The following is a 14,828-nucleotide window of genomic DNA, read 5'->3' as shown; positions in this document are numbered from 1 at the left end:
CAGCGTGGGTAAGTTTGATGACCGCATGGGCCAGCTACCATCTATTTCATGCCTGACTCCAACCATTACATCTGTCACTGCACTCATCGATGCAGGAGCACATCTTTCTATTATATTATAAGTGCTGCCTTCCGAAGACGACTGAAAAAGCACTTCACCCCAGCGTCAGCACGCATTGGTCGCGTTGCGGATGGCGGTACTGTGCCTATCATCAGCATATGTACGGCATGTGTCAGCGTTGCCGGCCACCACACTCCTGTCCTCTTCACCGTGATTGCTCATTGCCCCATGACCTAATTCTCGGACTCGATTTTCTCTCTGCGCATTCTGCTCTTATTGACTGCTCTGCCAGTACCCTTTGCCTTGAGGTGCCGATTCTCATAGAACCTTCTAACGCACCCCAGTGCCGCTTACGCCCCTCCTGCTTTATTCGCCTGCCACCGAAGTCAACAGCCTATACTGAACTGTTGTGTTGTCCACCTGTTCCTGATGGCGAGTACCTCGTCACTCGCCTGCCCAACATTCCACTACAGTATGACGTCACCGTGCCTCACAGCATTCTGACTGTTACTGCTAACCATACTCGCATGCCTATCTTTAACTTTGGATTGGGAAAGCAAATCCTACTGCAAGGTATTTGCCTCGTCAACGTTGATTGTCTCGGCGACCATCACGTAGCAGCTTTATCAAGCGATGGTTCTTCTGAGCTTAGCATGCCCCTCGCACCAGCCTCGGGCACCGATACCAACATAAAGAAAATGGTTGCGGTGGACCTGTTCTCTGCGCAGGCTGACAGCCTTTGCAAAGTATTATCGTCCTACCGAGATATCTTTTACTTCAAACGATCGCCCTTTAGGCCAGACGCTCGCGGTCCAGCATTGGATTTCTACTGGCGATGCTACGCCTATTCACCGATGACCATATGAAGTTTTTGCATCGGAACGCCGAGTAATTCTAAGTGAAGTGAACAAAATGCTAGATAAAAACATCATTAAGCTTTCTTCGAGTCCCTGGGCGTCACCTGTGGTTTTGGTTAAGAAGTACGGCACGTGGCGCTTCTGTGTGGACTACCGTCATCTGAACAAAATTACTAAGAAGGACGTCTACCCGCTCCCAAATATAGACGATGCCCTTCACTGCCTCCACAATTCCAGCTATTTCTCTTCTATTGATCTTCGTTCTGGATACTGGCAGATTGCTGTTGGCGATATGGACAGAAAAAATATGCTCAATCAGCTTAGTAAGTTTAAAAAAGTAGGGTACGCTGTTCACTCCATAGAGAAATGTTTTGCGTTCCTGGTTCATTGGCCTTGAGATGAAATTGCCCTCGCTGTACAGAACTATAACATGGTTGAACTTCAAAAGTTCCTCCCATGAGAATGCAAAGAAGCTCTCCAGTAGGACGGGTGCAGTTGTCTAATGTGGCTATCACTAATATTACCCACAGTCAAGATTCTATGGCACATATATTTCTTTGATTAACAAGGCCAACTTAAAGCAAAATGTGTGTTTTTACACCATAGATCAGCAGCACATAAGCTCCACCTTAAATGTGATTGTTCACCTAAATCTGCCTGCATTTGGAAAGGTAGTGCAAACCTTAAAATTAAATTAAATTGTAGGGTATTACGTGCCAAAACCACTGTCTGATTATGAGGCATGCCGTTGTGGAGGACTTTGGAAACTTGGGGTTCTTTAACGTGCACCTAACTCTAAGTACACGGGTGTTTTCGCATTTCGGCCCCATCGAAATGCGGCTGCCGTGGCCGGGATTCGATCCCACTACCTCGTGCTCAGCAGCTTAACACCATAGCCACTGAGCAACCATGGCGGGTAGTGCTAACCTTCTGTGCTGTTAGAACCCAATTTCAAAGTGTTTGCCCAGCCCTGTGCACTGTAACTTGATGGTCCCAAATTGCTGGTTTTTAGGCCCTTGCCCAACTGGTTTGTTGAATTAGATGTTAAAACGAATGGCAGCTACGATTGCCTGGACACTTATCAATGAGATTCCACTGTAATTTCAGTGGTGTTCACAGCAACAACAGATTTGGTGAAGTAAGGGACAGGCAGATTGTTAAAGAGAACTGTGAAATCCATCAAACTAACAATGTGGACTGATTGTATAAGGCGAGCAAGCTGCAGAGAACTGCTAAGCTTGATGTGCAGACCTCATTTCTCAGGCAAATAAACTGTGCAATGTCTTGTTTTATTATTGATGACTGCTCTGCCAGTCTGCCCGAGTTGTCATTTTTTTGTATTTATCATAAAGCAGGCAATTTCATGTTTTTGTAGTTGTGTGACGCAGAGTCATTTGTTTCTTACAGCTGTCGTCTTCTCGGAAGCAGGCACTCATGCTTGGAGACCTGCAGAGCACAAACTGCAGCATGTATGCCGAAATAAATAGCTATTGCCTATTTCAAATACAACCATTGTAAGGCAAGGCCCCTTTTTGCTGTACTGTGCTTGCAAATTGCAAAGCAATGATAAGACACAATGTAGAAAGAAACATTTTCTTTTATTTGGCGGACATTAGAGTGGCATCAAAAAAAAAAAAATATTGAGCAGCCCCAAGTCAGTCACTACACTAAGCAGCTCCACTGCAATTCACATGACCTAGGAATCCCAGCCATACAACCGAATGATTATTCATATAAGTGACGATCAAGATCATTCTTCACTTGAATGCCACGGAGCGCTGTTCAGTAACAGCAATCAGTTTGTGTCCCTGCAAGCAGGAATATTAATTTGTGTTTTGGTTATTGGTGACATATCGAAATTTATAGTTTTGTGGCCCATCAGATGTTTGAATCAGAAATAAATTCTCCAAAGATGTACACCTTGTCAGCGGTACGTGCGGGATGATTTGCGATGGCCAGAGACTTTTGAGTGGGACTTCGGTATCAATGGAGGTATAATGTGTATGCATGCTTCAGTACAAGGGAGATTGGAGGCAGCATCAAGGCACTGTGTGAAAAATCTTGAAAGCTACGCTATTTGTTAATGCTCTTGTGCCCTCTGCACTTGATAGAATACTTTCCAGCTTTAATTTCAATCAGAAAAGAAATTTAGTATTTTCTGATGCTACCTTGACATGCAAACAAGTTTTTGTCATGTAGGAGGAGGAGGGGGGTTACGTTAAACTACAACACAATTTATCTAAGTTTTTCAGCGTCCTATTTCATGTGTGGTACACTTTCTTTAATTTGGCTTGCTGACCTGGCAGTTGCATAGTCTTGGGCCAGGGATGACTGGATGGGAGAAGACAATGAGGAGTACTGTTCATTGTTTAATATGCGCTTGTGTAATATAATATGTAAAAATAAAAAAAACGAGTGATATTTTTATGATTTAAGCATTTTGCAGAGTGAAGTAAAGTTATAAGGAATTTTCTTTTTCTCTAAGAGATGAGAGAAGATGGTGTTGCTTGCTCATGATGTTGCTGGGATACCCTAGTACCTAGCTCATAACTCTTTAGTGCAGTGAAGATCACCAGGTAGAAACCACATCAATTTGTAAGAGTTATGAATCTTCAGCATGAAAGTAAATTAGTGCTTTATTTTATTGGATACGTTCCCCTTTTGGAAAGTTCTGTGAACAAAATGAAAATTAGCAAAAGGAACAAATAAGAATTTGGAACAAGCATGCTATCAACACAACTAATGCAGAAGCAGAATTTAGTCACACTACATACCAATAAGGACAGTATAGGTGTGAGAACGTTGCTGATTACTTTTCCACCTATGACAAAGGAAAAAGTATACTCCAGTAATTCAGATGAGAACACAATTCTTGTTACACCAGGTGTGGCGAGCCCGGGAGACAGCAAGAGCCGCAGGAGTCCTGGACTAAGGGCGCCTCCCACACAAGCAGAAAGACACCTGCTTTTCCTTTCTTTTCTGTAATAAATGTTTTTTCTTCTCCTCCTCCTCCTTATGTCCTTGAATACAATGGTTTACCTGACTTGGAGGCAGTTTTATCTCGGGAGCTCCTATCTGAATACATGGGAAAAGAGAAATAGTTTTTCTCTGAAGCCAGCAACAGAATTCGATGAGGTTGGTTCTGTTTAAAAAAAAAAACGCTGAAATGTAGCCACTGTTTTAGGGGGCAATGTTTTGTGGCAGGAAATTTTGAAAATTGTGAAATTAAAAGGACTTCCATATGAAGTTTCCAACTTGATACAAAAGCTATGACATTGTAAACTTTGTGCTTATATTTTTTAAGCTTACTGACTCGAAGCAATTTTTCCTAAATATTGAAGGTCCTAAATCAAGATTATGCAGCCTAGAATGACTAAAATTTAACTTTTTCTCTCAAATGCAACAAATTTCATTGAAATTATTCGAGTAGTTGTCTCAAAAGCATTTCTGCATTTTACATGTATTTGAATAAAGAGATTAGAGTTGGCACTGAACTAAAGCATCCTCCTCAAGGTAAGCACGTCAATTCTGGCCGTAAGGCCAGTTATCAGTCTACACTATAAAAGAGAATTGCCTTTTTTTTTACACTTTTCCAGCAATTCCAACTTAGTAGCATGCTTAACTGAATGCAGCTAGGAAGAAGGAAATTTGACAATATTTTGTTTATGTGCAGAATTAATGCATTTGTATGTCACTGAATTTTGGCCTTCATGAGCATTCATATCCTTGAATTTTTTTCAATGTTCAATCTAACATTTGAATCAATTGAATCAAAGCAGCCATCAGGCCACCAAGCAACGTAAGGGCAAATAAGAACTTCATGTGGAAGCACTTAAAAGGTCTGTTCAATTCATCTGCACAACTGTGAACCAGTTAACGGAGGTTCACAAGAAGTTCAGAAATTGTGCAGCTTGTTTCTGCGGTGCAGGCACAGCGCAACACTCGAAACGAATGGCAAGGTGCAGATGCGGTGCAGGTGTTATGTTATGCCCGATTAATGTGCACAGAGTGCGTACATTTGAAAGATCGTGAACTACAAGTATCAGCTTGTGGGCCTAACTACAAACCACACTTGTAGACACATCAGACGTGCGTAAGCGGGCTTTTAATGGCGCTTGCGCCCATGTGCTGGATTTTCTGCTGCACTGCTGCGTCGCACCTGTATGCCTGTACCAAGTCGGCACCGACAGCGGAGTAGGTGCAGCAAAATCATGAACCAGCCCTGCACCTTTTGAAACGAACGGAGTGGTTCAGCGGGCGCCACTGGAACAAATGGCTGGGTGCAACACGTCGTGAACTCGTTCAGGCGGTGCAGGCGAATCGAACGCACCTAAAGTAAAGCACATTCAGGGGCGCTATAACATAAAATGATTTCAAACTGTTTTGATTCCAATCTCCTGACATCAAATTTACGTAACCACCGGTGCAAGCATTGGGCGGTGACCTGCAGCGTGGTCTGAACAACCCAATCAAACACTCTCCTCGTTTATAGGAGGTCACCTTTGTTCACTTTCAAAACCAATAACATTGCCTACACTCAGCGGTTTTTCTTATCTAATTGGCTGACAAGAGGCGAGGAGTACGGTCTAGTGGAGAGGGTTTCGATGGGGCTGAGCCAGCACAGTGAAAATAGATAACCGCATGAAGAGGGTGGTGCTGGCTTCTCCGATTGCTCCGCTTCACCTTACTTAGCTTGCGGTGGCTGGTCGAAAATTGCGGCGGCTTGCAACAGAAGGATAAGTATGCCGCTAAAACGGATCCTCAGCAAGGAAGAGTTGGCAGAGTGATGCTGTATACATGCCGCAAGGGCTCGATAACGTTTTACTCATGCAAAAAGGTTTATCATGTGCAAATAAATACATGCTGACCGGCAGGTGCGAGTAGCGAGGGCCTGAGTGATCGGCGGGCAGCCATATTCTATTCCTTTCAGAACGGGGCAGTCTCTGGCTATTCAGAAAAATTTTCAGTTTTGTTCGGCATATTAATGCATTTTTTTTTCGCGGACACGTCACTTTGATGCAGTGAATTTTTGCTGTTTTGTGAGGTCGCGTGACAGACAGGCGAGGTGGGTGTTGCCAAATAACATTGAACCAATAGCAGAGGGCTAATGGTGAAAAGGCGTTGAATCAGGAATAATTATTTTTCTTTTGTGTGGTTTAATCATTCATTATCAGTGTGTACATGTATATCAGATGGAGAGCCATCACGGTTTCGTGACGTCGCGTGACAGACGGGTGAAGTTTGGAGTGGCCTGAAAAAGTTTTGACCAATCGTGGTGGGCTGATTGCAGAATTGGAATAGAAAAGTTTCGAATCATTTTATGTTATAGCACCCCAGGATTCTACAGGGGGCCATAGAATTAGACTTCCATGCAAACATGGCCAACCTCACAAGGTTCACACGGCTGACATAATGAAGTCAACCTAAGCTGATCTCAACCTCCCAAAGTGATGCAACATTGGTTGGCTGTTAAAATTTTTTAGCTATGGCAATGGCAACCTCATGGACAAATTTGAGGTTGAGTGAGGTCGAATGCTCGGTGAGGTTATATTTCACAGCAGCTGATGTGCACATTTCCACCTCATGAATAAATATGTGGGAAGTTTTATGATTTTACTGATATGAAGGGGTAATTATTTAATACAATAGCCCCAGGCAGGAATCTGGAAGTGGGCTTCACCCCAAGCCACCTGAGGCTTTGTTTTCAATTTGTATAGACAGCTCTCATCACATATGAAGCATAGGTGTACATTTCTTTTGCTTTACTTCAGATGTGTGACACCACCGCAGTTGGATATCTTGCATCGGCCTGTATCCTCTGACCTTACTTTTAGAAGACAGTGAGTCACATGCCACTTCCTCGTCGAGTATTCCTGCTCTAAACTAACAAATGACAGTTGCTGCCTCTCATTCAGTGTTGGTCAAAGACACCTAGCCAGAATCTTGGTACTGAACAATGAAACTAGGCAAGACAAACATACTTCTGGTATGTTGCCTGTAGGCAACAAATGTCAATAAAGGGTTAATGAGAAATAAATTAAAAACTGAAATACAGTAGAACCTCGTTGATACGATCTTCACAGGAACTGGAAAATAAAGTGTCTCATAGGAAAATCATATCATCCAACATATTATCCAACCAAATCGGATTTTCGGGAAAAGAAAAAAAACAACATTTCGAAAAATGTATTAAGCAGAATCGTATCGAGGTTCCACTTTATAAAAAGAAACGACACTGAAATTGGCTGTAGAAAAGTTAGTAAATTACTAACTGCGCTCTGAAGCTTGTCACAATTTTTTCTAGAGTTTAGAAGTCTAGGACCTTGATTTAACGCAAGAAATGAATAGTCAAAAATATTGTTACGGTGAAGGGAAGGAAGAAGTTGGATTAGACTAGACGAAGACGAAGTCTGGCAGTTGCCTGAATGCCATTAACATCGGTTGTAAACATACATTATTTTACACTTGTGGGCCTGCTTTCTTCCTGCAACATTTTGGTGGAGGTGCTGGGTACAATCACGGAACTTCGCAGCGGACGTCATCTACCAGCCGCCACAATGGCAAATCAACCGGACGATACTGATGCAGACTCGGACATCAGTGTACTATCCCTCTCCGGCTTCCTCCATATTGGCAACGAGCAGCGGAAAGATCCTGTTCTTCGAACACTTATGGAACGCCTAAGCTCCTCGCCCAATGAGCCGTCCCTCCGTATGTTCACCTTGCGCGATGGAACTTTATACCGTCGCAGCGTTCGTCCAGACGGCCCGGAGCTCCTCCTAGTCGTTCCCAAGCACCTTCGACTCGCCTTGCTCCAGCAACTTCACGACGCTCCTTCTGGCCCAGCATTTATTGCTCTGTGCGCCGTTATGTCGCTTCTTGCGACCTGTGTCAGCACCGAAAGACGCCTGCTATGCCTCCCGCTGGTTTGCTGCAACCAATTGATATCCCTACAGAGCCCTTCTACTGGGTGGGCCTAGACCTCCTTGGCCCCTTTCCAATTTCCATCAAAGGAAACAAATGGATTGCTGTAGCAACGATTATGCCACGAGATATGCCATCGCACGAGTGCTACCAACCAGCTGCGCTACAGATGTCGCCGACTTCTTACTAAACGACGTCATCCTGCACCACGGCGCCCCTCACCAGTTGCTGACGGATCGCGGCTGCTACTTTCTATTGAAGGTCGTCAACGATCTGCTCCGCTCCTGTTCTACAGAACATCAGAGTGCTACCGCATACCACCCTCAAACGAACGGCCTCACCAAGCGACTCAACCGCAAGCTAACTGAAATGCTGGCCATGTACGTTTCCGACGATCACTGCGACTGGGACGTCGCTTTACCATACATCACTTTTGCATACAACTCGTCCCATCACGACACTGCCGGATTTTCACCATTGTACCTGTTGTATGGCCGCAACCCCACCTTGCCCTTTGATATATTGCTACCTTCCGCAGTACAATCACCCAGCACTGGTTACGCTCGCAATGCTATTGACTTAGCCGCCCAGGCCCGAGAAGTAGCCCAATATCGCCTCACTGTCTCGCAAGCTTCTCAAAAGCGACGCTACGACCTTCGGCACCGAGACTCATTTTTCACCTGGTTCCCTTGTCCTTCTCTGGACGCCTTCACGTCGCGTCGGCTTGTCGGAAAAACTACTTTGCCGTCGTTATTCTGGTCCGTACCAGATCTTACGCCAACTTTCCAACGTGACATACGAGATCGCCCCAGTCGGCCAGCCTTCAGTGCCTTCCAACGTCACCAGCGATGTTGTTCACGTCGCCAGGCTGAAGCCCTATGTCCCCCCATTAAGTGATGCTCTATAACTTGCACTGGGACGGAGCTACCCCGCTGGGAGGGTGACGTTACGGTGAAGGGAAGGAAGAAGTTGGATTAGACTAGATGAAGACGAAGTCTGGCACTTGCCTGAACGCCATTAACATCAGTTGTAAATATAGATTACACTCGTGGGCCTGCTTTCTTCCTGCGACAATATCATGTAAGTACCCCTTTAAAGTTCAACATCTTGAGACGTATTTCTGGACATTGAGACGTAATATTTACCAAAGCCATAAGACTCTTAACAAAGCATGTTTCAGTCTTGCAGGCAAACCAAACATTTACAGTGGTGCACCTTCAAATGGTGCAGTCAATTCTACGGACCTAATGCTTGCATCTTGCACACATGCTTAAGCCAGAGGCAGGAAATTAGGACAACCTCCAAAACATTTCAATTATCTCTTTCTGAAAGAGAGAAGTGTGTTTTATCCAGCAATTCTTGACATAGCCAGAGTGGTCTAAAGGTAAAGTGACAACTATGTTCCTCACGAAGGCCTGATTCACACAGGTGTTATCGGCCCCATCACGGTACACGCGTCTGTCAGGACAGAGCATTTCCTTGCCGATTTCTCCGCAGAAACAAGACGCTATCGACATTTGCTGATGCTCTAAACATCATCAGTATCCTGTGTTAGAGGAGAAAATGGTGTGAAAACCCTATATTTTCACAGATACAGGTTCCGTAACATTTTGTGCCGAGACATGACAGGATGGGTCAAATGTGTGAACCAGAATGAACGTACAATGGCACTTGAACATAAGATAAGTTAGAGAAACATTGCTGTAAACAGATGGCAACACAGGTGAAAAGTTTTAGATAATGATGCCAAAGGACAGACACCATTGCTTGTAATGCTTCAGTAGAAGCACAAGGCGAGATTTTCAAGATCATAAGCTGGAATCTAAACCACACAAGGCAAGCAAAGCCCACCTGCCAACTGTGTTCACAGCAGCCTACACATATTGTCAACCCACGTGACGTTTCTGTGGCCAACATACCATGGCGGTTGTGCCAGGATAACTGTGGACGCAGATGGCAATGTAGCCAAAGCATTCTCGCCTTGAGTGCCTGCTGCATAAATCAGTCTTGCGTCTGGAAGCGTCCGCAACCTCCATGAAAGTGTTACAGAGGAAAAGAGATGCACCAAATATATTTACTGAATATTTACAAAAACTGTAGCAGCTGACAAGATAGTAGTTAGCACGCAAAATCCAAAAGTGTTCCCTTTTTCATCAGCCTTTTAAACTATGCTCTCTAGATCACTAGACTTTTATCTAAAGCAGGAACAATCGATCAATCCTCTTCAAAAAAAGACAATACAGCACTGACATGGGTACTCACATGAATGAGCCCACTTCATGTGCCGACCACTCGAATCTGTTTTAAACACAGGCCTATTTCCAAAGCTCCAACTGCAGTGCACTTGCTTTTATGAGATATGTAAATTAATTTGGGCTAGTTGATGGGTCTGAAACGAATGCACAGTGCAAAACAAAATATAGATGGAAGTGACAATGGTGCACAGAACCGTCTTCCAACTGTTTCTATTAGAGCATAACCTCCCTATAGCGAAGCAACATATAGGGAACTGACAGTTAAAGTGAAAAAAGTGCCAGTCCTAATTACACTCCCTTAGGGCATTCACATATTTTTCAATGATATCCCATTCATGCACTGCGTGCACAAGAGACTATTTAAATATGACAAGCCTTTGGTGTAACTTAGAATGATCAGGGGTTCCCTGCAGTGCGATTAGGTGACAAGTTTGGTTCAGTACATATTGATTGGTTTCATTGCATGGTATTTATATAATTGTTATTTTTACAATATATTTCGCCAACTGCCTAATGCGAAATTTGAGTGCAGCTCTATACATGTTTCCATTTTGCAATATATTGGCTAGCATGGACAATCTGTCTCGTGTGGCACTTCACAAACAAAGCGAAGTGTGGCGCGACTGCGTTGCTAATTGGAAGACCACGAGAGCAGCACATGGGTGATGCGTGGGCGCAATTCACAGCAGCTGCCGCAGACAGACCTGCTCATGCAGCACTTTGTTTCCATACAGATGATGCGCACTAGTGTGGTATAAAGGCATCCAAGATTTTCCTTCCTAGGAAACATCTAATGAAGCAATAGCTCCTAAGAAGGCCACTATCCAAAATAATCAAGAAAGGAATAGAGAAAAATGTCACAGAAAATCGCATCAAACTAGGTCAGAGCATCAAAAATTGACCAACATTCTAGGCCTTGCCCATGGAAAAAGTCTTGCAGCAAGGTTAATTGAGCACAAATGATATGCAGGTATTCTATGGAGTGATGTCAAGGCTCGAACACTGAGCTCTGCTCTTCTGCAGGACCTTGGTGATGCACATTTTAAATGCCATTCTTCTGGCTACTATGGTTTCCAGGAAAATTGGTCATCATCTTTAAGAGGACAGGACACCACCATAGTACATTTTCAGGCATATTACTTGCACTAGCATACAGAACAATTAAGGTTTACTGACAATGAACATTTGTGGCAGGACACAACAGCAATGACAGTATTTGGCAGGATGTTTAGACAACAGACTAAAGAGAGTGGACTGGAGGTGAAACCAGTTCTTTTGGTGAAGTATTTAGCTCGGCTTTAAACAGTGCATTGCTTGCATATAGGGTAACATACTTGTCATGTGCAATTTTGTAACAGTGTACTTATGATGGAAAATTCTGATCAAAACCACACAGTGGCATGGTGAGGCAAGTGGACAACACAGTGGTCTTAAAGCATTGTTTCGTGCTGAGTACTAAGTAGCAAGTTCGGTATTCCCGCACAGCAGCCAGGTTAATGAGATCAAAAATGGGAATAAAATGTCAAACCAAGTGACAAAGCATGAAGCAAGACCTATAAAGTTTCAAAGTTCTTTGAGTCGTGTGTGCACCTTGTTGGCAAATGTGTGAACTTTCGACGCATAAAAAATGTTGTCAGTGGAAACAACTTGTCAAAGATAATCACTTGTTTATCAACAAAGCGAGTTTTATCACACAAAAGTTCAAAAAAGCCAGCTTAAAAAATGAAAAACACCAGTAATTTTGACCTTCTCTTACATTGAACACCCTGTGATTAAACTGTCTATGGCATCTCTGGCATGTCATGCGGACCAACACCTAGGCAAGAGACAATCGCAGCAACTGCTGCAGAATAGGCGAAAGCAGAGAAAACAGTGATGGCACGAAACAGGCTGTAGCATTACAAAAAGAAAATGCACAAGTTTGATGACGATGATGATGATAAAAAAAATACAATTCAGAGCCCTTCCACTATGTGAAGATGGAAGACCAGCTGAAGCTGTACTTGTTGACAAGTATATTGAGTTATATATGGTTAATTGCTATATTGATTAAATAAAGAAACATACACACAACTTCGTTATCTTTGATATTCTATTTACTTTGTCACCATGGTAACCATTGCTTTGTGGTCACTGTGATATACTGCAATAGGTCGCCGATGCTTTCGTGCCCACTCCCGCTTCTGTTTGCAAAGGTGATCCTCACGGGCACGCTGTTTTTCATCAGTCACAGAGCAGCTATCCGACATTACGGATCTGCAGACAAGACGGGTCTGGCTATAGCAGCTGCCCGTTGCCTTCACGCTGTTGCTCACACCGGTGCTCTTAACATGCACATCGTTCTTCTTCAGTATGGACTAGACGCTTCCTGGCCATAGCAGGACCAAAGTAAAACTGCTGATAACGTCGCTAGAGCGATGTCGACTTCACAAGAAAACGAGGCACAGACATTGGTGGGTACACAATGATGTTTTATTATTCTGCCATCCACTCCAGAGCCACTGAGCACTGCTGGCGCACAGCAGGCTACTGTGGATTCAATTTTGTCGACGCAACTTTTTTCTACACACCCTGTCGATGTATGCACTATTGGTCGTGGTCAGAACCTAGCCATATACAGCTTCGCTTTAAAAATAGCAGGGTAAATGGAAGCAGACACGTTCAATGCATCACAGAGGAATGCAGCAAGCAAAAAGATGCGGTTATCTGCAGCACATGCCAAGACCTTGTACAGCTTGTGGCAACAAAATGCAGCACAAGCAGATAACTCAATCACTTCGCAGTTGTTCTAGCCTTGTGAACTGGAGCAACTGGCTTTCCTGTCCAGGAAGCACGGGCAACGACACTGCACACATGTTGGTAATATCAAGCTTTGATGCAGACATAGTAATGTGTGGTGAAGAATTAAGTGTAATCTTTGTTTCCACTTCTGCATGAATTTTGTGGAAGTGCTGGAGGGTCAAGGTTTTATACAGCTATTAATTTATGTATGTGGTCTAATAAACCATTGCAAAGTGAATGTGTGGCATCAGCAACAGATAGCCAGGCACTATCACAAAAAGAAGCAAAATAATGCTAGGTTGTCGAAAGTTGCAAATTCTGGAGGAGGGAGAGAAAAGGACAAGACTGCATCGATCAATTGGACATGACTGAAGGCATGCACGGTATGTCGAGCAAGAAGCAGACAGAAGGAGTATTAAAGAAACGCATGAAGGAGAAGCCTGACAGTGCGTGAAGGCAAGAGCATCACATGAAAAGAAAAATTTGAAGAAAGTAGCAAATGAATGGGGAGCTCAGATGCCAAGGAGCAAGAATTTTCTGCTAGAAATGTTATTGCTGTTGTGCCTTAGCCCTGGTGCTGCAAATGGAAGGTGGAAGAAACAAGTACAGTACAAGTTGAAAAAGTGCTGTGGCAAGAGTGAGTGGCATTAGATCGGTGCCTCATCAAAATGATTGAATTTGCAGTGCTCATCTGCACTCAACAAAGTGTGCTCATCTGCACTCAACAAAGTGTGCTCATCTGCACTCAACAAAGTGTGCGAGCTATCTCGAGATGAAATGTGCAATCAGCCAGCTTTTCCAGATTCAGAAAGGACTTAAGACCAGAGGAAAATTTCTAAAACTACAAGACAGCAACCTCATTTGTTAAATCATATTTTGGATGTTTCCAGTAGAAGCACTTGCACCAATGAAAACTAAGTTGCATTAAAGGTTGGACTTCAGAAAGTGCATCAACACTACACTAACGATAAATGCAATTCCACTACATGGATAACTTGCCTTGTATGAAAACATTGTTTTCACCTTTTGCTCTCCTGTTCGCCACACAATCATTGCGGATTAAACAAAGTCTCACTGTTTCGTGCAATGCGTTTGTCATTGGCTGACCACAGAGACGCCGAACAAGTGTACTGGCAGGCATTCAGAGCTATTTCGCATGCAGTTGTAGTGATCTGAGCTCTTGTTTCGCCCACATAGAGCGCCCCGTATATGAGCTAGACATTGTAACAGCCGGGATTATTAACTAGCCAATATCAGTGTTACTGCACAGCTTTCACAAAGGTCTACTGCTATGAAATTGCATGACGACCACTTTTCTTTTGCATACATTTCTTCCGTATTCATCCGCAGGGCGTAGTGTTTTGCCAGTGTGGCTATACAGCTCTCGCAACGATCTACGGCTCAGATTGCATGACGACGCAAGTTTTATACTTACACATACAGAGTACAAGATTTCCATTCCCACGAACCTCCAAGTGTGCTGTATTCTCAGTTATATTAAGAACTAATGCATCGGCACGGCAGTTAATTCATAAACTGTTTCCGTTCCCGCGATTCCCCTGAAGTGTGTGGTATGCTGACCTTGATCAACGACACTAATGAACAATGCATCGGCACGACGTAATGCTTTGCCACTAAAGTCATCCGAGAAGACACCTCACTTCCAAACGTATCCCCTTGCGACTATAAAATTTAATATGCTACCGTCGCAACAAAATAGAAACAAACTCGCCTCGGACGCGGCTTTTTCCGTCTTGCCTGCCACGTATCCTGTCGATTCTGTGCTGCAAGCTCGGCTAGGGACAAACGGAGCAAACGGTTTTCTTCCCCGTAGTACCTAAACGATGAGAAATCTTGAGCACCAAAAGTCCCCACATTTCTCTCTCGCAGCTACTGCTCCTCGCGCGTGCGCAGAAACAGCGGTGAAATCCATTTTCGATGTGCTCGTAAA

At 43.8% G+C, this 14,828-nt stretch overlaps 1 protein-coding gene and 1 long non-coding RNA gene across 21 annotated transcripts in view; one reads left to right on the top strand and one right to left on the bottom strand.

Annotated features, from left to right (window-relative positions):
- LOC142559735 (uncharacterized) overlaps positions 1-4,498 on the top strand; it is an 18,990-nt gene extending 14,492 nt beyond the window's left edge. For 14 of the 19 annotated variants that reach the window (XR_012823215.1, XR_012823218.1, XR_012823222.1 and 11 more), the window contains 2 exons: positions 2,325-2,436; positions 3,802-3,929. Coding sequence is in view for 5 of the 19 variants with exons in the window: in XM_075671328.1 (XP_075527443.1) it covers positions 2,325-2,386; positions 3,802-4,018 (279 nt within the window). In the remaining 14 variants the exon portion in view is untranslated. Of the gene's footprint in view, positions 1-2,324; positions 2,437-3,801 lie in introns of all 19 variants that reach the window. The other 5 variants (XM_075671330.1, XM_075671329.1, XM_075671331.1 and 2 more) reach the window with 2 other exon arrangements.
- Positions 3,536-14,828, bottom strand: LOC142559737 (uncharacterized). 2 transcript variants are annotated; one of them, XR_012823229.1, is made up of 3 exons: positions 14,459-14,828; positions 10,104-10,230; positions 3,536-3,992 (listed from the first exon to the last, which is right to left on the bottom strand). It is a non-coding gene; the product is annotated as an uncharacterized LOC142559737 (long non-coding RNA). The 2 variants fall into 2 exon arrangements; XR_012823228.1 differs by having other exon boundaries at positions 14,610-14,820.

Source organism: Dermacentor variabilis, chromosome 10 (assembly GCF_050947875.1).
Source record: "Dermacentor variabilis isolate Ectoservices chromosome 10, ASM5094787v1, whole genome shotgun sequence".
In the NCBI taxonomy this organism is placed as follows: domain Eukaryota; kingdom Metazoa; phylum Arthropoda; class Arachnida; order Ixodida; family Ixodidae; genus Dermacentor; species Dermacentor variabilis.
Note: the sequence above shows the minus strand (reverse complement) of the source record. Positions and strands in the feature narration are given on the sequence as shown.